This window comes from Trichoderma camerunense (assembly GCF_050948025.1).
Source record: "Trichoderma camerunense strain CBS 138272 chromosome Unknown V8C40scaffold_5, whole genome shotgun sequence".
NCBI lineage: Eukaryota > Fungi > Ascomycota > Sordariomycetes > Hypocreales > Hypocreaceae > Trichoderma > Trichoderma camerunense.
Window position 1 is genome coordinate 1,289,183 of NW_028145365.1, and position 23,602 is coordinate 1,312,784.

General features: G+C 49.5%; 9 protein-coding genes and 2 non-coding genes across 11 annotated transcripts; 3 read left to right on the forward strand and 8 right to left on the reverse strand.

Moving 5' to 3' along the window:
* Positions 1–575: 575 nt before the first annotated feature.
* Positions 576–2,816, reverse strand: V8C40DRAFT_273793 (heterokaryon incompatibility domain-containing protein; the record flags this gene model as incomplete). Its single annotated transcript, XM_083220528.1, has 2 exons — positions 576–859; positions 962–2,816. The coding sequence occupies 2 exons, from the start codon at positions 2,814–2,816 to the stop codon at positions 576–578; spliced, it is 2,139 nt and encodes a 712-aa protein (XP_083075656.1).
* A 1,370-nt stretch (positions 2,817–4,186) lies between these two features.
* Positions 4,187–6,176, reverse strand: V8C40DRAFT_273794 (uncharacterized protein; the record flags this gene model as incomplete). Its single annotated transcript, XM_083220529.1, has 3 exons — positions 4,187–4,466; positions 4,526–4,769; positions 4,844–6,176. 3 exons carry the CDS (start codon positions 6,174–6,176, stop codon positions 4,187–4,189), a joined length of 1,857 nt encoding a protein of 618 aa, XP_083075657.1.
* Positions 6,177–6,938: 762 nt separating this feature from the next.
* V8C40DRAFT_177157 (amidase signature domain-containing protein) lies at positions 6,939–9,454 on the forward strand. Its single transcript, XM_083211682.1, has 2 exons — positions 6,939–8,553; positions 8,621–9,454. The coding sequence occupies exons 1-2, from the start codon at positions 7,137–7,139 to the stop codon at positions 9,115–9,117; spliced, it is 1,914 nt and encodes a 637-aa protein (XP_083075658.1). The 5' UTR covers positions 6,939–7,136; the 3' UTR covers positions 9,118–9,454.
* On the reverse strand, positions 9,129–14,174 carry V8C40DRAFT_239362 (uncharacterized protein). Its single transcript, XM_083214621.1, has 4 exons — positions 13,691–14,174; positions 13,045–13,609; positions 12,647–12,983; positions 9,129–12,594 (listed from the first exon to the last, which is right to left on the reverse strand). Exons 1-4 carry the CDS (start codon positions 14,026–14,028, stop codon positions 9,791–9,793), a joined length of 4,044 nt encoding a protein of 1,347 aa, XP_083075659.1. The 5' UTR covers positions 14,029–14,174; the 3' UTR covers positions 9,129–9,790.
* Positions 9,537–9,643, forward strand: V8C40DRAFT_t74. Its single transcript has one exon. It is a non-coding gene; the product is annotated as a tRNA-Lys (tRNA).
* A 174-nt stretch (positions 14,175–14,348) lies between the features above and the next one.
* V8C40DRAFT_239364 (uncharacterized protein) lies at positions 14,349–14,863 on the reverse strand. The gene is made up of 2 exons (XM_083214622.1): positions 14,680–14,863; positions 14,349–14,624 (listed from the first exon to the last, which is right to left on the reverse strand). The coding sequence occupies exons 1-2, from the start codon at positions 14,834–14,836 to the stop codon at positions 14,602–14,604; spliced, it is 180 nt and encodes a 59-aa protein (XP_083075660.1). The 5' UTR covers positions 14,837–14,863; the 3' UTR covers positions 14,349–14,601.
* Positions 14,864–15,938: 1,075 nt separating this feature from the next.
* Positions 15,939–17,139, reverse strand: V8C40DRAFT_239365 (SAM-dependent methyltransferase). The gene is made up of 2 exons (XM_083214623.1): positions 16,855–17,139; positions 15,939–16,792 (listed from the first exon to the last, which is right to left on the reverse strand). The coding sequence occupies exon 2, from the start codon at positions 16,746–16,748 to the stop codon at positions 15,945–15,947; it is 804 nt and encodes a 267-aa protein (XP_083075661.1). The 5' UTR covers positions 16,749–16,792; positions 16,855–17,139; the 3' UTR covers positions 15,939–15,944.
* A 1,000-nt stretch (positions 17,140–18,139) lies between these two features.
* V8C40DRAFT_t82 lies at positions 18,140–18,238 on the reverse strand. The gene has a single exon. It is a non-coding gene; the product is annotated as a tRNA-Lys (tRNA).
* A 250-nt stretch (positions 18,239–18,488) lies between these two features.
* V8C40DRAFT_273797 (CocE/NonD family hydrolase) lies at positions 18,489–20,625 on the reverse strand (the record flags this gene model as incomplete). The annotated part of the gene is made up of 3 exons (XM_083220530.1): positions 18,489–18,998; positions 19,033–19,119; positions 19,189–20,625. 3 exons carry the CDS (start codon positions 20,623–20,625, stop codon positions 18,489–18,491), a joined length of 2,034 nt encoding a protein of 677 aa, XP_083075662.1.
* Positions 20,626–20,878: 253 nt separating this feature from the next.
* V8C40DRAFT_177225 (RmlC-like cupin domain-containing protein) lies at positions 20,879–22,598 on the forward strand. The gene is made up of 2 exons (XM_083211683.1): positions 20,879–21,201; positions 21,262–22,598. Exons 1-2 carry the CDS (start codon positions 21,131–21,133, stop codon positions 22,376–22,378), a joined length of 1,188 nt encoding a protein of 395 aa, XP_083075663.1. The 5' UTR covers positions 20,879–21,130; the 3' UTR covers positions 22,379–22,598.
* Positions 22,599–22,923: 325 nt separating this feature from the next.
* Positions 22,924–23,223, reverse strand: V8C40DRAFT_263902 (uncharacterized protein; the record flags this gene model as incomplete). Its single annotated transcript, XM_083219505.1, has 2 exons — positions 22,924–23,108; positions 23,184–23,223. 2 exons carry the CDS (start codon positions 23,221–23,223, stop codon positions 22,924–22,926), a joined length of 225 nt encoding a protein of 74 aa, XP_083075664.1.
* Positions 23,224–23,602: the final 379 nt, after the last annotated feature.

Genomic DNA, 23,602 nt, shown 5'->3' on the forward strand with positions numbered 1-23,602 from the left:
AACCATTATTCTTAGAATGCAGCCCCCCCCCCTCTCTAAAATTGTTTCTTTCTTTACTGTCAATTTCCCCCATCAAGGCACAACTGCTTTTTATGCAGACGAAAAAAAAAGATCCCCACATCATGCTAGGGTTGCAAACAGATACATGCATTTTTCCTTTTGGTGCTTGTAGCAAGGAAACTTAACTGAAAAAAAAGAGGGATTTGTTTTGGCTCAATTTTGTATGTTAACTAAGGTGCCTATTTGGATGTGCTTCTCGCTCTGAAAATGAACTGAGGGTGGGAGGCGTGTCTGTAGTAGGTATGGGCATATCGGACATTGCAAATTCAGTTGGCGTATCAGTATCATTCCGGTCTCTTACTGCATGGATGCTTAAGTCTTGTCACGATGCTCTGTAGAGTTCTTGTAGTCAGCGCTGTATTATCAACGGAATCGATTGGATCCAAGTACATTGATGTGTGGACGGTAAAATCACAGAACAAGATTCGTATCAGCACTACGCTTTCGACCGCGCATGTCTAACCAAGTACAAGTTGATGGAATCCACTGCTATTGCCATCGCTGCGTCATGACGCCTATCCTAATACCAAGTCTATAACGTCAACGTCGTGTGCATCCCAAGCTTCCTGCGTCACATAGCCGTAACCCTTCCGATACGCTACACCATTTACCCACTCGATACAGAGGACGCCGTAATAAGGCTTGTAGGCGCGTCTCTTGAGCCACAGACCATGTTTACGATCGATGCTCTCGGAGTATAATCGCCGGCAGACGACGACGAGCTCGACAAGTTCGTAGAGTTGCTGCGAAGGGCTGTCGGGAGAAGACGGAAGAATATTTGAGGGAGATTCGGGCTCATCTTTTACGTCTGGGAGAGTTTCTGGATCGTCTTGTATGTCTGGGGGCGTTTCAGGCTCATCTTTTATGTCCGGGCTAGCCTCATCTTCGATATCGGAGCTACAAGCCTCAGCTTCCATATCAGGGCTGGCCGCTCTCGAGAGACTGGGCAGTGGTGTATCGGCAGTTGGAAGCTGGACCCAGCCGCAGACCTGGTCGTCATAGTCTAATAGCTCGAGATGATAGTCCATGGCGCCGGCCAACATTGTGCAGCCAGTTTTTCGCAAGCACGTGAAATAGGCGCGCTTCGTGGTGCAGGAGAGGAATCTGCATTGCCGCATCTGCCTCGCACCGCGCTTGGCATGCACCGGGAAGGGGCGCCAGAACAGGCGGTTTGGGAATTCGGGGTGGCTGTAGACGTATGTGCCAGCGATGCCAAAGGGGACGCTGGGCGTGTTTTCGATGTCTGGGCCGTTCGCGCCGGGATACTCTTCTCTTGTCCAGCCGCCGGGGATGAATTCTTCGATGCAGGGCTCTATGTAGGGCGTGAACCAGGAAGACCTAATGCGGTATCTATCGGTGGATGTTGGAGTGTCCTGGCAGAACCAGTGGACGGTCGGGAACGTGAACCATTTCTCGTATCTCGAAGAAGCTTCTTGGGGCTGGTTCGGATACGTCACCACTTGGTAATCTTCTTCATCCCTCAAGAGGCTCAGATAGTCGCTCTTCCATCCGATCCACGACCACGAGGGCAGCTCGGCGTTGGGAAGAAGACCACGAGTCCTGTCGGAATGTTCTCGCCTCGTGAGCCCTCTGTATTTGGCGCCGGCCATGTTGTAGTACCAGAACCTGGAGCCCCAGAGCAGCGCTGCTTCGAAACATAAGACGGGCATTCCGAAGAGGAAGCCGCCTTCGAAGGAAGGACTGATGAGTTTGAGAATGCCTGCTATCGCTGGCAGAGCATCTTCTTGGTAGGTCATCCCGAGGTTGTTGTACGAGCGGAGAAGATTGCCTAGCACATTGAGATCGGGGCGGCGTCTCAAGATTTTCGAGGACTGCAGGACAGTTTCATTGGCTTCATCCATTGGGGAGCGCAGATTTGGGAGATCTTCATGCCATGTTCCGCAGTGGCAGGTCCAGTGAATCTGCTGGTTGGCAAAGATGAGGCGGCGATGAGAGAGAATGTACTCTTGGAAAGTCCAGCCCCTTTTGAAGTATTCAGGCACGAATATATGACTGACGGAGGGGAGGTCCCTGACGAAAATCTCTCGATCCTCCGTCCATGGGAAGATGCCTTCGAGCTTTCGAGGCGAAGAGCAGTTTTGGAGGCCGGGGAGGCCACTCATGGCATCGCCATCGGTGGAGATGATGGTGAATTTGGCGGATGCGTAGATTGCACCCATGTTTTGAATCTGATTTGACAGATGGTCCCTGGCTTCGTGTATGATGCACACTGCATCCACCCATAGGTAGCGCTCCCTGATGTTTTGGACAACGTGTATGGCGTCTCTGATGATGGGCAGCTTGGTGATGAAGCTGTCAGAGAGACCGCCCGGTATTTGCATCTCATTGATCCTATCGAGGCCTACTCTAGACCAGACGGATGTTCCCCATCGGTAGCTCAAGGCGACGAATCTCATTGACTTGTCGCCACGCACGAGGCAGTCTTCTTGGGTATCGATGAGCCAGTCTGGGGCCACCACTATGGACCTGTCTGATTCTCGACATTGTATTCCCATTCGATCGATGCAATTGTCCTTCCACTTAGTGGCGCGACTAAGGTCTATCCAGGAGACGTCGATCGTGGTTTCTCCAGACGATGCGTTGGAGTTTGGAGGCTTTCGCAGGATGAATTCATAGGACTTTCTGCTTCGGCACTTGTGGTCAAGAATCGTAATTGTCGGAACGCCCTCTCGGGATCGACAGAGTTCCACGCCATAGGCGGGATACGTACGTTTGTAGATCCGAGAGGCAAGCATCTTGTCTAAGAATTCAGTGTACAATTTGAGGATGTGTTCCATCATGGCCTTGTGAGTCTCACAAGTCACGGCTAGGTCATGTTGGGTGACACGTATAACTGCTGGGTAATGCTGGCACTCGCACTTGAAGTCGGGAGAATGATGCTGCAAGATGAAAGTTGCATCACTCCCGGCGAGTATCTTCTCAGAGGCAAAGCACAAGTTGCATCCGCTGTCCGGGAGAGTTTCAACCTCTCGGGACCTGATCCAATGAGCGTTTGGTTTTCCCCAAGCCATTTTTGTAGATGTCTTGGAAGAAAGATGAGGTGAAATCAAAAAAAGGGTACAAGTAAAGTAAAGCAAGTGTAATCGGTTGATACTGTAACAGTGGTGAGCACGTAATGGACACTGAGATTGTATTGGATAGTAGATAGACTTTAATACATTCACAGTTCAGATACAGAGAAAGAGAAAGAGGTAAATGATACCCAAAGTGCTGAGATGCTGCCTAATAAATACATGTACCGGTCTCACAGTTGAGGTTGCACAAACATGTCTCCATCACGTGAAGTCACTGGTAGCACAAAAAGCAATTCCCCTCTGTTTTGCAAGTTCTGTTGGTGTAATCGTCCAGGATTTCCCTTGGATGGTGAGCCACGACTACTGTACGTATGTCCAGTTACGGACGACTGCATCCAGTTCAAAACGCCATATTCCGGTTTCTCAGGCGGCTGAGTGAGGGGCTGTGGTCTATCACGCCAGGATCACAACCCATGCCTGCATTAGTAGTGGTTACTACTTTTGGACAGCAAACTTTTGATTCTCGCCGGCATCACGGATACGGATTCCGGGATTGGTCAGGTCAATCCTTTGGGCGGCACATGAAATGTTCGGGCTGGAAGATAGGGGCATGTTGTGACTCCCATATCCTCCCTGCAGCAGTTGTTTGTCAAACAACACATCAGCCTCAGGTGACTGATCTTTCGTCATTCATTCAGCCATCTAATCTCGGAATGATCTTGGCACGCATGAATCCTCATTCATGGCGCGTTGCAACTGGCCGAGCGGGATTCCTCCTCACGGTTGTTGGTGCATATGGTTCGGCTCGATGCATCAATCTCTGCCGCATCATTCATTCTGCTAGAGAGAGAGAGAGGGGTCGGGCCTCTCCGCGTCTTTAGACTATACCTCCCTGCTGATTCCTTCGTGTAGAGAAGAGGAGACTTGAAAAGGGAAGCGAATCTTGGATCCATTTAGTCGGCGATCAAACTGGAAGAGTAACCGGGTAGTCGGAGATTCCATACTGCTTGGCTTGACAAGTTATGCGTGGATTTATGCAGTTGATGCTACTTGGGCTTGATAGCATGAAATAATGTTCATGTAGAACTGTGTCAAGACCTCTGGATGGCTAGGAACCGCCCTGAAACCCCTCCCGTAGCCAAGATCTTCAGGGCATCGAGCTTGTGGCCAAACAACTCGTACGACCAGAGCGAGGCCCCGAGCAGCTCCCAATACCACTCCAGTCTTGGGGCAGTGCTCATCCAAGTCAGCGCTGCGGTGAAAGTCTGAGAGTCGGAACTCTCAGTGGCTTCGGCTGGTTGCCAGCCCCCCAAATCGCTGCTCACTCTGAACGCAGTGGGGATTCCTCCTTGTTGCGAAGGCACCGTCATGCTACACAAGAGGTGTCTGTTAGTTTGAACCGTTGTGAGAGCATACGGAAAGCAACATACCGGGTAAAGACGCTATAGGCATACTCGAAGAGTTGACGCTCAAGCGCGCCTGGTGGGAGATGGAACCAGATGAACTCGAGATACTCTACGCGATCAAGCCCTGTTGAACCCTCGCAGTCTCGGGCTATCGGGAAAGCTTGGTATGCTAATGGTGATGATATCTGGGCTGACGATGCGACAAAATCGTCTAGTATCCGACGACAGTCGTGTAAATCTGCTCTTTGTGCATGCTCGCTACCCCAGACTGAATATACTCGTAGAATAAGTCAGCTGAATGTGTACAACATAATCACTGTGGCTAGTTGTACGTTTTCTAACCTATTAGTACGGCAAGTTTAGTGTTATCCTCGACATCACGAGCCCAAAAGGCTTTAATGAAACCCGGCAGTGCGCCTACATCGTTGCTAATCTGGTTGTATATGCGAGGGCCGTGAACTCGGACGGAATGGCGCTTCAGTTGCATCCAAACAATTTCCACGAGGTAATGGCCCCAAGGTGCCTGTCTGTTCTGCCATTCTGGAATCACAGACATGCTGCCCTCGTGCAGCTCACCTTGGGATGTAAAGTAGCCTTGTGGCAGTGGGAACAGTCGTGTCCTTGCCCTTGCGTCGCTGATGCTGCGGTCGAGAACCCGGCGGGCATGTTCTCTGAGGTTGAAGAGGTCGGCGCTACATTGGCGTGGGAAATCACCTTGAAGGATAGAGGCCAGGCTGGTGAGCGGCACGGTTGGCTGCAGTGGTAGATGATGGGCTTCTTGTGGTGGTTGGACGCGGTTGATGAGCTGGACCGATTTTCTCAAGGTGCTGGGTGGCTCGTTTCCGTAAGAGGATTGCGGTGAAGCTTGTAGGCTATCACAGAGATGCTCAGTATGATAGCTATCGTAATTGACTCCATCCCAGACAAGGAATGCGGTAAAAATGGCCGAGATATTCGCAGCAGCAGCTTCAGCTGGAGATGGATCTGCAAATATCGAGGCATTATTCTCAAGCCACATGATATGAAAGTGTAAAAAGCCGTTATCACCATCGCCAGCCGTCAGTGAAGCGACGAGGTCATTCCATCTCCCTTCAAAAGCTAAACGACGCTCCTGCGACGACACGTCCTGGGCGCTGAGAGTGACTGATATTACATCAATTATTGGGTTGGCTCGCACGACTTCACCGAGTCCCGGAGCGCCTGATATTCTTCCTACGAATTTCGCACAGCGGTTGGAAACGTCTGAAGCAAGCAGCGCTACCAGGGGAGTGAAACCCAGAGAATGCTGAAACTTGTGCCAGGCGACGACGCTGTCCCAGTAAATGAAGCAGAAGAAACCAGCTTCCACATCTACATCTAGCCTTAACCCCCATTCAATGCCGTGACAGCCCGGGATGGAGCTGATGTAGCGCAATGTGGCGTCCAAGAGCTTCCGAGGCGGCTTGGAATCATCACGAAGGTCGATGTCGGGCTTCAGCGAGAACTCGATGATGCTGAGGATTGGCGTTTGCGGATTTTCATCTGTAATTCCCTCCGGACGGCATTTTCGCCAAAGAATGCTGTTGACAGCGGGACCGAAACGTGGCGTGGCGATGCGTCGCGCTTCTCGTTGAAGCCGAAGCTGCGTCTCGCGGGCATGTCGCATCGCCTCCTCTTGAGCCTCGTGGTGCGACATTGTGATGGCGACTGCGGTGGCGGTTCCATTGGTGACAATGTCGGAGCCAACAACATTTTACAAAGGATTTCTTCAAGAAATTCAAGGGGGTTTCCCCGCTATACTAAAAACCTAACAACAGAGCCAACGTTTGAATCCTTCTTGGGATCTATCCGGCAAAATGTGAGTGATGTTGGCCGCCCAAAGCCAGTTGGTAGCGGGAGCCACTAGTCGCTGTCTTTTTTCTCGACTACATCATCTTTCAATCTGATGCTCTTGGGGGAGCTAATTATGCAGAGCAAGGCAGAAACCCTAAAGAGATCTCATCTTACTCTGATAGAGCTTTGTATACGGAATACTGCAGAAGACTTTGCGCTGCCGCAATATCCGCCGCGCCGGCACGGGGCGCCAGTTTCACCTTCGGGATTGCATCTTCCGCCAGCCGCTCCAAGAGTCAGCCCATCTGCAATGAGCCGACCATGCTATTTCACAACAGTAGGTATTCCTTGTTATGTACGGCATCATTGTGAGAGGTCTAGACTCAAAGTACCTAGGTAATTGGTAGGAAAAAAATGTGTCGGTGAGTTGTAGTAGGGCCAAGACTCTGACCGACGGGTTGCTGCCTTCACGATGCTAGGGGGTATTATTTGTCTTTATCCTAGGCGTTTTCGATGAACCAACAAATTTTACATCTAAGCTTAAAGCAAAGACCGTTTATTCCAGGATCGGACGGGCGAATCTTATTCGCCGTCGGGCACGTTTTGCGTAGGGAAATAAGCAGAAACAGACAAACGAATTGCCTTGGAGGTTGATGGCGAACATTTCCACAGAACTTTACCGATGAGACTGTAGTCCCCACGATGATGATGGGAATTTTGAAAGCAGCTGGCAGCGCCCTGGTCGTAAGCAAAGTTATAAAAAGAGTCACCATGGACTCTCGTGACTGGTGTCTGGTGCTCAAACAATGTCGCAAAAGACAGGATGGCTGGATTCACACTCTCGCGTCTGGTGGCCTTACTAACGCTGGCTACATCAACAGCTGGCCAGATCACATCCACCGGAGCGACTGTGAAACTTGGCGAACTCAGCTACTTCATCAACCCCCACCAAGCCGGAAACATTCCTCGATCTTCACTCAATGCGATCAGGGATGTACCAAGCGCTTTCGGGTTCACTCCAGTCACGGTAGTGGCTACAGCTACTAATCCCTCGGGCCTAAATGCGTTTTTGACGAACTGGACGAACATCGACGACGTCTTCCAGGCCAGTTTTGCGCAGGTTGTGTTTCTTGCCGGTCAGAAAAGTAGCAGCACGCAAAATCTCCTCGGCACAAATGCAGTCGTAGCTCCGCTTGATGCCTCCGACCTGCCCTCTGGGCCATACTTTGTTGACTCGGCGGGCTGGGCATACAGAGCTTACCGTTTGTACGATGATTTTGTCGGTGCCTTTGCAGAGTCGCTTCTGCAGAAGCCAGATGGATCTTTCGAGACGCTCTCGGCCAAGATTAGCTCCTCCGCCACGATGAGCATCGGTGTACCGTCGAGACTATATTTCACACGAACCAAAGAAAAGCCGTTAGCCGGCGTTCGTATCGGAGTGAAAGATCTCTTCGACCTCAACGGCGTAAAAAAGTCCAACGGCAACCGGGCATGGTACCACTTCTATCCAGAGGCGGAGAAGACAGCTCCTGCAATCCAGAACCTCATCGATGCCGGTGCTGTCATCGTCGGCCAGCAGATACCGGCGCAATTTGCGCAGGGCGGTACTGCCACAGCGGATTGGATCGACTACCATGCACCGTTCAACCCCCGAGGAGATGGCTACAATGATGCTGGAGGCAGCTCAACAGGTGGTGGTGCATCTATCGCCGCATACGATTGGCTTGACTTGGCTGTTGGAACAGACACTGGTGGAAGTATCCGCGGTCCTGCAGCTAGGGGCGGAGTCTTTGGCAACAGACCAAGCTGGGGAAGCGTGTCCGCGGACGGTTGCATGCCTCTGTCTCCAACGATGGACACCATTGGTTTTCTCACTAGGGATCCTACGCTCTGGGATACGGCTCAGGCAGCGTTGTATCAGAGCAAGTATACCTCCTACGCCGGTGAAACGGCGATAAAGTGGCCGAACAAGATTTACAACATTGGCGGTTGGCCGGACCCAACTGATCCTACACCACTTGACGACCTGACGCAGACTCTTGTGGATATTAGAAGCAAAATTGTTGAGTTGACTGGCTCAGAGCTCCATGTGACTGAGATTGCAGATGAATGGGCCAAAACGATACCCAAGGCTGCCCAGAATGCTAGTATAAACGAAGTTCTTGATCGTGTGTACGCCATCAAGATAGAGAAAGATGTTGTACGGCTTGTTCGAGAGCCGTTTTATGCCGACTATGGCGGTAAGTCAAGAAATGCGGCTCATGCTCCTCCATTGGTAAAGGATATAACCTAACGTATTCCTACCAGCAAAACACGATGGTGCTCTCCCCGCTGTCGATCCGGCGAACACCAACCGATGGGACTTTGCCGACCAGACATCCGACTCGGAACTCGTCACCGCCGAGACCAACAGAACCATGTTCCGAGATTGGTTGCAGTCAGAGTTGCTGACGAAAGACGACGAGACTTGCTCCTCAGCGTTTATTATCTACGCAACAGTTCTCGCCGATCCCGTGCCACGCAACGTGTATCTGAGCCCGCCCAAGGTGAACCCTAAGTTCTCCCTGTCTCGCATTGCGCCGTTTGCAGAAATTCCAGACTTTGCGATTCCAGTTGGGGAGTTTGAGGCGAACAGCACCATCACGAATCACACGCAGATGCTGCCTTTGGGGTTGGGTATCATGGTGGCCAAAGGGTGCGATGGAGTGTTGACGAGACTGGCACAAGACATGGTGAAGAGCGGCATCATTGGGAAATACAAGGCTGGTGGGACAATGGAAGGCGGAGAGGTGCTGTTTAAGTGAGGAGGGTATATCGGCATAATCCAATCAATAAGAAGCACAAAGAGGCTTACTGAGTAATACTAAAATGCTAATCTATGTATATATTTCTGTTATTTAATAACCAGCTAGAGTTCCTACAGAACCGCCAGCAGACCCAGCGTACAATCCACATATGGATTTTCCAGAAAGCCAAGCTTTGATTGCAACTCAACGAAGCATTAAATTGTGAGTGATTCTGCAAGTTGAGCACTCAACAAGTCAAGGGCCATGTCGAACAAAATCTTCTGTCATTGAGTCTGCATCATTAGCGGTTCATCGTGGTGTTTCTTCAAACAATTTGTGCCAATTTTCAGTTTCGAAGACTTGCAACAGGTTTATAGACATCAATACACCGACGCTGTTTCAACAAGCCGCCTTTGAGCTCAACCGGTGTTCCGCCGGCCCGGTTAGCTCAATCGGTAGAGCGTGAGACTCTTAAGAGGCACACGATCTAATGTCGCGATATCTCCATATCTCAAGGTTGCGGGTTCGACCCCCGCATTGGGCTTTTCCTATACAAGCACCTGGTTGAGAGTTCAAGGCGGCTTTTTTTTTTGTTGATTTTTTCTTCTTTTGCTTTTTGAACTCCTCATTTCATATTCCCTCCTATTTGGCCGTTATTAGTGGGTTGGCGCTATCATTCTTTATTCATCATTCATTTCCATGACAATATAGAGTCTCGTAGCCACTTCCTGAATTTTGACCGTCTTGGCTTGGTAGGTCGAGCACCAACATCCGCGCCTGGTGCCCCCTCTAGCCAGCCTGGAAAAGGCATCTCGAGACTTGGAAATGGCATGTAGATAAGGGTACGTGTGATATTTAATGCCCTTCCCCACTCATCTCTAGTGCAAATGTTGAGACGGCCTCCGCGTTGAATCAAGACGAAGGTGCCTGAGTAAACGGGGTGGCGGACGTGGTACCTTTGGGTGCTCTTCACCCAGCAGTCAAGCGGCGTCAGATTATTCGAAGTTAGTCCATTAGGGTCGGCGCCTTTATCCAAGAGATATTCTACAAGTCGAAGGTGAGTAGATATGTGAAGCGCCTGGATAGTAGCCCCCTGCCCGTGGGACATCATCGCTTGGTGAAAAAGATTGCTGGTAATACCCCAGCCGGCAGTATTCATGATGACTTTGACATTAGCCCCTGGCTCAAAGAAGACAGTCATAACCCTCTGGAAGAAGTCTATGGCCACGGTGAAGGGCGTAGTCAATGGATCCATATTCTGGATCCGATCCATCAACATGAGAAACCCAAAGTGACTTGCGCAGATCTGCAGCCCTTGAGATACCATAGCTTGAAGAAATTCCATAGCGCTGTCTATATCGAATACCCCCCGCTCAATCATATGCAAGAGAATGAGAAACATTAGCACTGTTGTCGTCTCTTTATCATGCTTCAGGGTGTCTTGTAGATGTAACTTGAGCTCGCAGGCCAGCGCCATTTCTAGTGTCGTGTAGCGCACATCCGTCATATAGTCCGGAAAAGCCTTGTTTACTAGCGTTCCCTTCCATTTGACGCCTGTGAAGGAGAAATATGTGCTGTTCCCTGTTGTTGACTCTGCTCCCCGTGCATAATTTAAGAACATCTCGGAAATCTGTATGTTGATGCCGTCATTAGAGCGGGATGCCCCTCGTACAGCTTCATATTTTGAAAGAATTGTATAACCGTTTTCGTTAACAATTCGGTACCGCTCTCCTAGTACAGTGCGTTTGAATTCGGGAAGCTGGATAAACTCGACCAGGGTTTGATGTAGTAGCTGAAGCTCATCAGCATCAATAATCTCGACTAAGCCACCCGAGTGCGTTCTCAAATGCTCTGTAGTATAGACGCCCACGTCACTCCGGTCCATCTCCAACATTCGCGGGTATATATCATTGACGTTTTGAATATTGGCACATAATAAGATTTTTAACATTTCCTTGACATGAATTGGCCTTACCGACTTGCTGACGACTTCAAGCAAGCAAAAGGCCTCCCAGCGGTATGAATGTGGTATCCTTTCAATTATAGTCTTGTAGTATTGCTCCAAGTCGGTGGGCAGTGACTTAAGGATATCCATGAGCGCTGCATGAAGATCCAAGATATCAATGCCAGAAGTGGTCAATCTAGCAGCGTTGTCCAAGAGATCGTTTAGTACCAGTTTAACCCATAGGAAGACACCTCTCGCCTGGTTGACAATATTCTCGACTAACTGTAATATTTCTGCTGAACCTGGGCTTTCGGGGCGTATTGTATATAGACATAGCTCTCGGATGTCATTTTCAGTAAATTCATGAATTTGAATGCTGGGGCTGTGTTTGAAAGCGTCAATAAACGGCTGCCAAGGTCGACTGGAGAAAAGGATCTTCAGTCTAGTACGGCTTCCCTCAGCAGAAGCAATATCTCTTATGAATTGAGAGATGAAGTCTGGCGGGCCGTCATGTTCGTCTAGAGCATCGATAAAAATGCAAAGATCCAAGTCAACCAGCTGCTGATCAGTGACGAGACTGATTGCATGATTGAGATGTTCCACACTCCAATTGGCCGTTTCAATATGAATCCGCTGTGCTTTTCGAGATGAGAATCTACTCAAAATCGGTTTTATCAAATCATCAGGCCGAGCTTTTGTATTTTTAACCATATGTGATTCATTCGATCTTTGAACCACCAAAAGATCTCTCAACTTTGACAGCTGCGTATTTATATCAATAGCCTCAAGCCATATTTTGACTAAAGAAATGAACTGTACACTTTCTGCCCATGGGGTTTTGACTTCGGACAGAATACTCTGCAAAATAGGAACCGCACTCTGATGGTTGGTCTTGTACTCATTTTGCGCCGCCAACAAAGCATCTCGAAGGGGATAGACTTGGTATAGAAGGTCTTCATCGCTGACAACAGCACCAGCAGATAGCATTGGTTCAACAACCATCGTACGAAAGACTTTTAGAGGTATCTCACAACATAGAACCTTGTCACGTTGCTTCAAGACCTCAGAATTCGGAAAAACTTTGTAGAATGCAACCAAGGCATCTAGATCATGAGAAAAGCTTCCAAGATTCTTTGTACGAACAGCTGCCTGGTATGCTTGTACAAGACGCGGTTGGATAGTTAGGAATGACTGAGGGGCTTGCTTGAGAACCTGACTCAAAATTCCGCGGTGAAGGCCTTCGAGAGACTTTTGGATCGCTGTACCACGATGGTGGAAGAAGAATGTTGCGCGGACAAAATTATTAGCACTGCGACGCCATAAGCGTAGATAATCCGCCGTGAGCGGGTTGTTGTGAAGGTACTTCATAAATGTTGACTTGCCAGACCCTGGTTTGCCGGATATCCAAAATAGTTTCTCATCGTTCTGCAGCCAACTGGTCAATCCAACGGCTGCTCTCTCAAAAGCCCATGAGAAAGAGTGGCCAACTGCTACGTCAACCTGCTCCAGTCGGCTGTCACGTTCCGGGGCGTGGATTCCCTGTATGATGGCTACAATACACGGTTAGCATCCTCTAAATATAGAACAGGAGTATATACTTACAATGGATGTCCCAGAAATCCGAGTCTAGATCAGGATCGACATGATTCCCGAAGACCAGAGCTCGCTGACTGTCAAGATGCAAGGCTGCCATCATTTCAATATATGGCTCGCTTGTTTCCTCACCAGCCTCTTCAATACCACCTTTGAGCATGTCTTGAAGCTTATAGGCAATGCGATCAATTAACTCGCTTCCCGGAGAGAATTTGACCATATCTGAGTGGTTGGCGTTAATTTGTATGGTCGAATCTGGTTCGAAGTTGCAGCGTTGGCTCGTTGCAGAGAGCGGAGAGACGAACACAGTGCCAGGTCCACATCTCTTGTATTCTCCGTCGACCGCCTGGAGATATAATTAGAATAAAGTTCCTTCACAGTAATGAAAGATGGTAATGTAAACATACTGTTACTGTTGGCGTTGTCTCTGTCTCGTACGCCCAGAGCAGTTTCATCCTTTGAAGATGAGAGATGCCCGAGAATTGCTCCTCCAATACCTCGACGAATGGCGACTCGTTCGAGATTTCTTTAACAAGAGCATCCTTGTTTGGCTGACCTTCCAGCATAATCTGCAGATCTGAGACGTCTAACCCTTGACTTGGGACTCCAAAAAAAATCGCCCCTCGAGTACGATTAAGGATTAATTCATCTCTTACACTGCTATCGGCCAACATGCGGAACGCCTCCTTCAAAACTATGCCTCCAAGGCTATGGGCGAAGAAGATGAGCTTTGTAGAGCCAGGTCCAGCCCATCCTCCTTGTTGAAGGGTGTGAATGAAGGTCAAGGCAATATCAGGAACAGTTTGAAATGACCTGCTTCCAGCTAGCTTTGTGTCGTATCCATATAAAATGAAGTTAACTTTGGGAACAAGATGCGGGAGGGCATCTCGAATCCACATAAACGACTTGTCCTTGCCGTGCGGCTGCCATGAGCCCATAGGGTGACTCGCAAGGCCGGACAATACGATACAGCTACACGTGTGTTTGTGTCAGTTGGGCCGTTGTGTAACACGGCTAAAGATTGCTGCATTTTGTGCTTCAGATCCAACATACTCATAGTGATGTTCGTGTTCTGGGACATCGTTGAGAGGCGATAGCCCGATAAAGGTATCATCGAGGAGAAGTGGTGCAAGCCAAGTAGGATCCCGCAGTGGCCATTCACCTGCATCTGGATCCCTACTGACTGCTTCCGGAAGCTTCTTAAAGGACAGAGTCGCCGTCTTGGTGCGCTTATTGACCCATCTATTGCAGCTGAGAGCCAGCGAGCCCACACTGACGTCTCCCTGATCGCCGTTGGCAATGAATCTGCTGAGAAGAAGGGCTACTCCAAGTCGATCCAGGTGCTCAGGAATACCCCGCAGCCGATAGACTTTGCTCTCCACGGAGGACATTTCTTCTACTGGCAAGACATGCGCCTCTTGCTTGTCTCTAACTCTGGCCAGACACCGAGCACTTCGTCTCGCCTAGGCGGTGCCCAACGGCTTCAAATCAGCTTCAGTTGCACACTACGGCATGTGTTTGTAATGGCAGAGCCTTGATGCGGCTGAATATGCATGGATCTATTGCTAAGGATCAGGCAGCGGTTAATATGCATCTTCCACTGGGCCACACGACCCCTGTCATTCATGGTGCCCAACAGTCACCGAATCAATACAGTAAATACGTTGCATGTAGCATATCACAGTGCTAAAATGCTTTCCCAAAGACTCCAGTCTCTTTTTGCTTTCTTAGCGCTTTTTACAAACGTATCGATATATACATCTTACGCTCGATCTCAAGCTTGTTTTAATAGACTACATGCTTGATGCGCGCGCCCTCTATTCAATCTTAGCACCCAATGGGGAGAGCGGCTCAATATAGGATATCCCTGAAACCTGACTCTACGAAAATTGTAAAAGCGTCTGGTCATCATGGGTTTAATTGACGTGTTCTCTTTAGGGTGAATTTGCAATGACTTGGGTTTACTAATGGACCCTAGGTATATATTGTTAGCTTAGCTCGCTGTTCTCTTCTCTGCTGTGCTCTGCTTACCTTGCGCAAAGTGGTCATGTTGTCGTTGCATATGCCCCATTCGAGTTCGCTGAATAGCTCATATAGGACAATCTTGAGCTGTATCAGTGCCAAAGAAACTCCCAGACAGGTCCTTGAACGTGTCGAGAAAGGAATAAACATTGCCTTCGCCTGCTGGACCCGGAACATGGCATTGATACTCGAGACGTCTTTTCCCCATCTGTTGGGACGGAATTCAAGGGTGTCTGGTCCCCAGATCCGCGTATCAGTGTGGACTGCATATGCATTCCATCCAATCCATATACCGGCGGGGAGGCTGATGTTGCCCCCTAGAAGGACTGGACGGGTTGTGTAGCGGTTTGTCAGCGAGGGAAAAGGCGGATGAAGACGTAAAGTCTCTAAAATAACCGTTAGAAGAACGGGAAGCTTATCCAAATCTTCGAAATTGTATGGAAACGGCACAGAAAAAGACATTTCGGCGCGTAGTGGAGATTGAATCTGGGGATTCTTTGCTAATAACACAACGGCGGACAGAAGGACTGATTCAACTTCCTCGAAGCCAGCAAGAAGTAACTGCTTCATATTGGAGCGATAATGAAAGTCTGAAATCGCTCCGTCTTTCAGAGCAATGTTTAGGCGATTTATTATTGAGTTGCTACCAGCCCCGGATGCATCGTCTGCTTTTTGCTTGGCAATTTCGAGAACGACTTCCTCAAATTCCTTGGCCAAGCGAATACAGAGGGGGCGTTGTCAATGTGAGTTCAAACTAATGAAGTCGGTTACAATCGAATGCGGAGTATGGTGTTTCAAGTGTGTATCTGGATGACGCTCTGGGAGGATTCAACATCCGCACTGTTTGCATATATGGCAATTCCAATATAGCATATAAATCCATAACAGTCTTAACGCAAATTAATTAAGCGTGAGCTAACTGCCGGTCAAAGTCACCGTGACTTCTCAGCTCTACTCTCATATGTCTCTGTGGCGCCTTCAAATATGACACAGGTGCTTGTCCGGATACCAGTATCTGACTACGGTGTAATTGGGGATAAAGAAATGCCGAGAGAATCATCCATTAGCCATGTAATCCGTTGACAGCATCGGTGGTGGACTTGATTCGCGTGCCAAGTGATGCCAATTCTATCTTCAGCAAATATCTCTTGCTATATAGACGTCGCCGCGGATAACCTTCTCCATATGCGATTGCCATACTCAACATGAACTTCAACTTATAATAGTAACAAGGTAGCATCCAGAATTATCCAATTCACAAGGTATACATACTCAAACACATATGTTATGCTTTGGTGGCAGTGATGCGCGCACCGCCCAACTGGCGGCTAGAGAACAACGCATCAACAGTATCGTAGAATAGAGTAAGGGGCGCAGCAGATGTTCCTTTTTGGCGGTTATTGAGTGCCCGTTTGTGAACAAACTCGGTCCACTCCACTGACACGTCCTCAAATTGAACGTCATGGAACCCAGCACTTGTCAGGTCGCTTATATACTGATCCCAGCTCGGCAGGTAAGGGCAAGATAGCACCTCGCGTAATTGATCTCCGGCGTCTTTACTGAATGCTGTCTGAGCAAAGAAGTCCTCAATGTAGATTTTACCTCCCGATTTGAGCGTGCTGGCTGCTTTTTGGAACAATGTGTCTCTGTCGGGGATGTGCAAAATGCACAGGAATGAGACAATGTAGTCGACAGGGGTATCCAGAGTGAGCTGTGTAAAGTCTGCGTTGACTGAGCGTACACTATCAGATAGACCGTTTCTTTTCGTAATGATTTCAGCGAGCTGGTGAATCTCGGGTTGCAGCTCGATGCCCGTGACATCAACGCCGTAATGCTTGTGCAAATAGCGGCCAGTGGCACTGAAGCCGGCGCCGATGTCGACAACAGTTTGTCCCCGTCGCATGCCCAACGTCTGGCCTGCATTCTCCAAGGCAACATTTCCTAAGTAGTGCATGCAATCGAAATCCGCCGTGTCGTCGAGGTCCCATGTGGGTTTGCCTTCTAGCGCATCTAGACGTCGGTTGGCTCTCTCCAAGTTATATAAGGCCATGTCGCCAACAGGCTTGTTGACATTGCTGTTGTCGCCCATTTTGTATATATCCGGTGAGTCCGCTCTAGCAACAGGAGATGTATCTAGAGTATCTTCTGGTAAGACTTGGGTCACTATGCCTGGCTGGACTTGAGGGTAGTCTTACACGATCTGTAGCGTCGATACCCACGGTCTCTCAAGACCTCCGTGATTGTATTATAGAGAAACTACTGTGAAGAGATGGGTGAAAACAGCAAGTAAAGGTAATTGCTGATTTCAGGCAAAGCAAACGGTATGGTGTCGTGGAATCGTGATTGGAGTATGTTGGTGATGGAGGCAAGCTTAGGTACATGTAGCTGGGAAGTACATCAGGATTGAAGGATGCATGTATATATGTCAAAATTCAGTGAGTAAAGAGAGAGATGAATGGAGCATGCCCCTCTTTCAGGTCGTTATCTGTTACCTGGGCATTAATGCAGATGCCAAATCTTATATAGATGTCGGTGAGTTAGCCCAAAGTATAAATCAAGACGTATTGAAACAGAGCTCGACTGTATACACGCATACAGTACCAATGATGACATCCAGTGCGGCCCGGCTTTGCGTTGTCGGACCCACACGGGGATGCAAGGGGGACGGGCCTAAAACTGCCGAATACTGCAGCCAAAATTATCCCGGTTTTCAGCTGCATGTGGGTAGGTATGTATAATGGTATAAGGCTTCAGTATTGGCACATCAAAGAAGAAACAATCAAAAACAAAGAGTTAAATTCGGAATCATCGGGATGCTATTGATACGGTGGCTATTTAATGTACGGGTTCTCATCATACCTAAGGTAACAAACGTATTATGTGATGCGCCAAGCTTGGGAATCGGAGATGTCCATCGGCAGTGGCTTCTCCCTGTTACACATGTCAGCTGAAAAGATGCAGCGTTCCCTTTCTGGCCAGGCATGTGATGAGAAGAATAGGCTGCGATTTTCGCCAATGTCGGTGAGAGAGGCAAGGTTGTCCATGACAACTCACTCGGTAGCATTGCGATTCTTCTTTTATCTCTTCTAGATCGGAGATTCACTATATAGGACACTGTCTGCACCCGGAGAATAAGAGACAAGAATGGATATAGGGCTTATTTTCCCTTGAACCGTGCGATTGGTCGAATTACGTATGAGCTGTAATACCTAGGCAAGCTACGTAGCTGGAACAGCCTCGTGACGTGTAAGCTACCTACCTGTCAAGAAGCATGCCTTACATTCCCCCCCTGCAAGCTTCCAATTACTGATGACTCGGGGCCAAGAGAGATTGATGGATGGTTGCGTATTCACACTGATAGAAGGAGAAAGCATCAAAGGAAGGCAAAAGAATAGAATGGATATTGCATCGAGATAAAAAAAGAAAAAGAAAAAGAAATGAACCACCGTGATCTTTTAGCCAGGTGCTTGTTATAGGAAAAGCCCAATGCGGGGGTCGAACCCGCAACCTTGAGATATCGCGACATCAGAACGTGTGTCTCGTAAGAGTCTCACGCTCTACCGATTGAGCTAACCGGGCCGGTGATTAAGCGACCTGGCTAGTGCTCCAAGGTGGTTCCTGCTTGTTGATTTCGGCGGATGCTATCTCGATTATAGATTTATGCCATGACATGACTTGGTTTAGTACTCCATACTTGTGCAATTCGTCAATCTTGAAATCGATAATAGCTGTACAATCAGCTTCACCATTCTCACAAACATCAGCCAAATATTCGGCAACTTCTTTTTTCTTTTTCTTTTTTCTTTAGATAGTCACAACCCGTGACCCTCTACAAGCCCTCACGAGGCACAACGGGAATCGTAATGGAGCTGGGAAACGAGGCTCCAGTCAAGAGGCGATTCGTGGCCCCGGCATGGTATGATGCATCGTACTCGCGCTCCCATCCCGGTGGGCATCCAGGACCCTCCACTGGCGAGATTTCGACGCGCAGTCGATGACCTTTCAGAACACGTCCAGTGGCCGGCATGATCTCGACCTCAATCTTGACCACTTCTCCTGGGACGAGAGACTGAGCATCCTCGCGTCGATGAGTGTGCCAGGGGCGCTCTGCCGTACTGCGCTCAGGATCGGTTGCTCGACGGGAGACTTTGAGGCATCCCCAGGTCAAAGGAGCGGCTGACCCAGTTTCGTACGTGCGGTACGGAACCTCTCGCTCGCCATCCATGACACGGAGAGCGACAAAGACGTCAGCGTCAGACGTTGTGGACGACACCCATAGCGTTGCCCGGAAGTGTCCCACCAAATTCGAGGTCTCCTTCCAACGGAGCTGACTCAAAAACTGCCATGGGCATTGCCTTGTTCCCATCTTCTACATCAGCCGAATATTCAGCAACCCCTTCCTGGCTGGGCGCGCGAGTAGAAATGTGTCCAATATCCGCGTTTGTGCCATCCAGAAACAGCTCGCGATATTCGGTGTTGGGGACAGGCCAGGTCGACGCAGTTCATCCTCCATCACCCGTTCGAAGCACCATGCGCACAGTTGGCGGGTCCTCGCCTAGTTTCTCCCCCTTGAGGTACTGGTCAAAGAAAGCCTCCAAGTCAGGCTGAAAGTCTTTGTACATGTTGCCAGAGTAAACGGCATCCATGACCATGAGCCTTTTGACTTGTGAGGATAGACTGGAAAATGTTTCGAATCCGGAACGAGGGTGAATCGTGTTGGTCATGCTCACTGCCGTCAGGACAGGTATGTCGATGCTAGGGAAATCGGCAGACAGAGCCCCGTTACCGTAATAGTACTCGTCATCCCAAGGATGACTGCGGAGGCCACCGACATAATCTTCGACCTCAGTATTGGGGAGCTTGACGGGCAACACCAGTTCATTCCACCACCAGCGACGATAGCCCTCGAGGAAGATTCCACCAGGATATGCCAGATCACGGATATCTCCATCCGCAGAAATCGGCCCCATGGCCTTCAACGAAGGTGGATGCAGCGCGGCCACGTGCCACTGAGTTGTTGCGTTATACGAGGCGCCGTAGAGACCAACGTTGCCGTCGCTCCAAGGCTGCTTAGCCGCCCATTCAATAGCGTCGTAGTAATCACGAGCCTCTTGCTTAGAATAGGGGCTCAGTTTGCCTGGGACATTGCCCACTCCACGCCCGTCCACCAATACAACAACATAGCCGCGTGGGACCCAGACAGAGGGACTGGCAATTGCCGCATTCTCAGACCACCTCCAGTATGGATGAAGATTGTCTTGATCTCCCTGAAACCAGGAATCTTCACGCTTCTCGCTTATCTCGCGGTCTTCGTCATTGGATATAGCTCCTATCCGAAACGCTCTTCCGTAGATACCAAGTCTCAACAGTACAGAATATCTTCCAGCATCAATAGGGTGAAAGACACCCGCAAGGAGGTAGCTGTTATCACGGGTGGGAACTCGAACATCTCTAAAGGCCTTGATACCTGCCTGAGCGCGTCGCAGATGGTTTCGAGCTTCTTCTACGCCTCGAAAACGGCTCCCGAGCTCGCTGAAGACGGCGCGGACGGCAGGGGATTGTTCGAAGGTCTCGATGTCGGAAGTGAACGAGATGCCATCTGCATGCCTGTTCACAATATCACGTACGGTATCATCGATTGACACGCCATTTCGGAGGTCTGTCTCAACTGCCAAGCTCTGGATGAAACGCGCTCGGTTGACCGTCTCTGGAAGTGCTGGGTCTGGATTTCCCAGCTCAGTGACACTATCGCGGAGTGCAGCAAGCGTCAATGAAGCGCCAAGCGCGGAGCCAATAGACAGATTGCCAATCGAAAAGCTCACGATTTCGCCAGGTTGGTAGAAGAAACGTCCTTGCTCGTCAGTGACGCCTCGTTGGGACGCTGTCCGATATCCTAAACCAACCAGCGGCCCATCGTCAAATCGGCCACTAAGAAGCTCGAAAAGTTTTGATTGAAACCCGGCCATTGGATTTTCACGAGTTTGTACAGTTTCAGATAGTCGGTTTCCTGCAAATTATGCAAGTGATTTCTATGAGGATAAACGTGCAAGTGACGGGGTGTCCGGAAGCTTTTTCGGAAACACACGAGCCTGACAGGCGGTGACAGCAGATGACTGTAGGCTCTTCCATCATCATATCTATACCCATTCTGAACGTCCTTACCGACAATGATTCAGACCACGTTGATTGCCGAACGATTTGCCGCCGGATGATGCACTACCAAAGAGATGATATGCCGCTTGAGGATACGCCGCTCTCTAGCAATAGATGGACCGCGATGCCAAACGAGTCTCCCCGCCCGCGGGATAACAAGACTATGGCTCCTGTCATCAAGGGATTGCGTGACTATAAGACTTGTAATGCGAACTGCAATGGATCTCGAATTATCATCCGAATAAGTATTGCTGGCTACAACGCTCCTCCAATCGAAAAACTCAACTAGTTCTAAGACTTTAACAACAAAAGTGCAAGATGCATCTTGTTATAAAGTTCGCAGTCAAGGAGAAGTATAGTTATCATGAAGGGTTTGGAAATCACTTCAGGTCAGTCCAATGCCCCTGGGAACCACCGAAAGTGAATCAGTTCTGATCTTTTGACTACAGGTCCGAAGCCGTTCCTGGTGCTGTTCCTATTCCTAATAACCATGCCCAACGCCCTCCTCTCGGACTGCGCACGGAGAAAATGTCCGGGACGTCCCTAGTAGGCCCGCGATCGCACAACTTATACACGTACATGTATCGCATTGAGTCCTCCCACGAGCACCACGAGTTCACTCAGTGGAACCATCATCTCGAATACACCAATCCACCCCCAGCGAAGAACCTCATCCCAAATGCTGTGTCATGGCCCACCATTCCATGGTCCGAAAAGGGAGATTGGATCTCGCAGCGCTTGGTAGGCAGCAATGGCGACCCTCAGCAGAAGACGGGCCTATCCATCTGGTTCTTTAATGTCCATAATGATATGGATCCACAAACCGTCTTCAGCAGTCTGGACGGCGAGGCTCTTATTGTCCCACAGTTCGGCTCGCTAGATATCACGACCGAGCTTGGAAAAATACTGGTCAGGCATAACGAGATCACCGTGATTCCGCGTGGCATCAGATATCGTGTGACACTGCCCGATGGAAAGCCGTGCAGGGGGTACATCTGCGAGCTCTACCAAGGCCATTTCCGTCTACCCGAACTCGGTATTATTGGGACGACTGGTCTGGCCAATTCCTATGACTTTCAGATACCAAAGGCGTCATTTGAAGGCCGTGTTGAAAAGGGCCCAAATGGTGATCAGATCGCCGTCGCCAACGAGACGTCGGACTGGAACATCGTTTCTCGCCTGAATACAAAACTGTGGCGTTGTTCACAGCCTACGAGCCCGTTCAATGTCGTCGGCTGGCAGGGTACACTCTATCCTTACAAGTACGACTTGGCGCGTGTTGATACCATCGCCAACATCCGCTACGGCCACGCCGATCCCTCCGTGTTTGTTGTTCTGACAGCTCCTTTGTTTGGCAAAGCCCCCGGCACTGCGGTGATTGACTTTGCTTGCGTCGGCCCCCGATGGCAGGTTGCCGAAGGCACGTACCCGCTGCCCTGGTTCCATCGCAACACGATGCAGGAGTTTGTTCTCGGCATCATTGATGACCAGCGCCTTGATACTCCGCTGAACGATCCTAAAGCCGACTTTAGCCCCTTCGCGGCTTTTCTCAACGGACAATGGTGACGCATGGGCCTGACGAGAAGCATTACGAGACCATGAAAGCGTCGGACACTACCAAACCGGTCATGGTACAGAATGAAGGCCTCACTTTCGGTCTCTTCGAGTTTGAGTGCCCCCTTTATTTGACAGATTGGGCTATGGAGTCGGCGAAGCAGAACTCCAAGAGGCAGTTTTCAGGTCAATTCGCTGAGACTGAGTAGCGAGATGGGAAATAGGATAGTTGTATATGTCAATAGAATTTCTAGATTGAATCAACAACTTTTCAGTAGCTTGTGCCATATAACTTTTAGCATCAGCAGCGTTCTAGCTTGCCTTGGTTCGGTCTTGATATCAATACAGATAGCAGAAAGACTTGATTCAGCTTTACGTATCTCTATGGGATTGGAGATATACCTGATACAGCCCCCCCTTATACAATGGCAGAGCGCCTATTCCTATGGTCGCAAATACAGCCAAAGGTTAAGCCCTTGCGTATTCATGGACGACAAAATCCTATGAATCAGAATCCCTTGCTCAAATCTTTTTATCCAAGAGATATGTCACCGTGTTCAAATGAATGTGATGGGCTGCGGAGCCACTCCGCTGACGAGAAACATGTAATTATCCGGGATGTTACAGTTTGGCGCGAAGGGATCAGTGGCGATGTGCTTGACCGTTGCTGCAGAGGTCGAGGCCCGCGCATGAGTGTGATTTGGACTGGAGCCAAATGCCCAGCCGGGCTCAGGAGTCTGAACTAAGGTTGGAGCAGCAGCACCCCATGGTAGTAGTGCTGCTTCTTCTTGTTTGAAGTCGGGTCATCATGATTTACGTGAGTATGCAGCCTCGTCCGGCGGGTGTTCGGTGGCCATGGCGTGGAGGCGTCAACTACCGCAGGAGGCAAAGTTGGATATCGGCGCTGGGAATCTTTCGGCCATCGCGGCATCAATACTATGTCCATGACAAGTTCTGAGTGGTGAAAAGCCTGTGGCTGTTGGTATTAGAGTGTGAGTTTTCTTTGTTCCTGTTTCATCCCAAGACGGCTCGTCTAAAGATGGTCCGCCCGACACTAGAGGACCTGAACACATGAGCATGAGTTTGCCCGACAAAGCACTTCGACACTCCGCCCGAAAGGCGACACGGGTTGTGAACAGCTTCTTCGGCTACAGCATAAACGACCCAGCATTGATTGCCGTCCCGCTCCCGGATACGCGTGATGTCTGAATGCCGCCGCACTCGTTCGATATCCTC

Bases quoted from the DNA above. Each gene is read 5' to 3' on its own strand.
- V8C40DRAFT_177157 (XM_083211682.1), top strand. From the start codon at position 7,137: ATGGCTGGATTCACACTCTCGCGTCTGGTGGCCTTACTAACGCTGGCT. The intron at 8,554-8,620 runs GTAAGTCAAGAA...TATTCCTACCAG, and splicing joins GTTTTATGCCGACTATGGCG to CAAAACACGATGGTGCTCTC.
- V8C40DRAFT_239362 (XM_083214621.1), bottom strand. From the start codon at position 14,028: ATGTCCTCCGTGGAGAGCAAAGTCTATCGGCTGCGGGGTATTCCTGAG. The intron at 13,610-13,690 runs GTATGTTGGATC...ACACACGTGTAG, and splicing joins GAACACGAACATCACTATGA to CTGTATCGTATTGTCCGGCC. The intron at 12,595-12,646 runs GTAAGTATATAC...CGTGTATTGTAG, and splicing joins GGATTTCTGGGACATCCATT to CCATCATACAGGGAATCCAC.
- V8C40DRAFT_239364 (XM_083214622.1), bottom strand. From the start codon at position 14,836: ATGTTCCGGGTCCAGCAGGCGAAGGCAATGTTTATTCCTTTCTCGACA. The intron at 14,625-14,679 runs CTTTGCGCAAGG...AGCTAAGCTAAC, and splicing joins ATGCAACGACAACATGACCA to AATATATACCTAGGGTCCAT.
- V8C40DRAFT_239365 (XM_083214623.1), bottom strand. From the start codon at position 16,748: ATGGGCGACAACAGCAATGTCAACAAGCCTGTTGGCGACATGGCCTTA.
- V8C40DRAFT_177225 (XM_083211683.1), top strand. From the start codon at position 21,131: ATGCATCTTGTTATAAAGTTCGCAGTCAAGGAGAAGTATAGTTATCAT. The intron at 21,202-21,261 runs GTCAGTCCAATG...TTTTGACTACAG, and splicing joins GGGTTTGGAAATCACTTCAG to GTCCGAAGCCGTTCCTGGTG.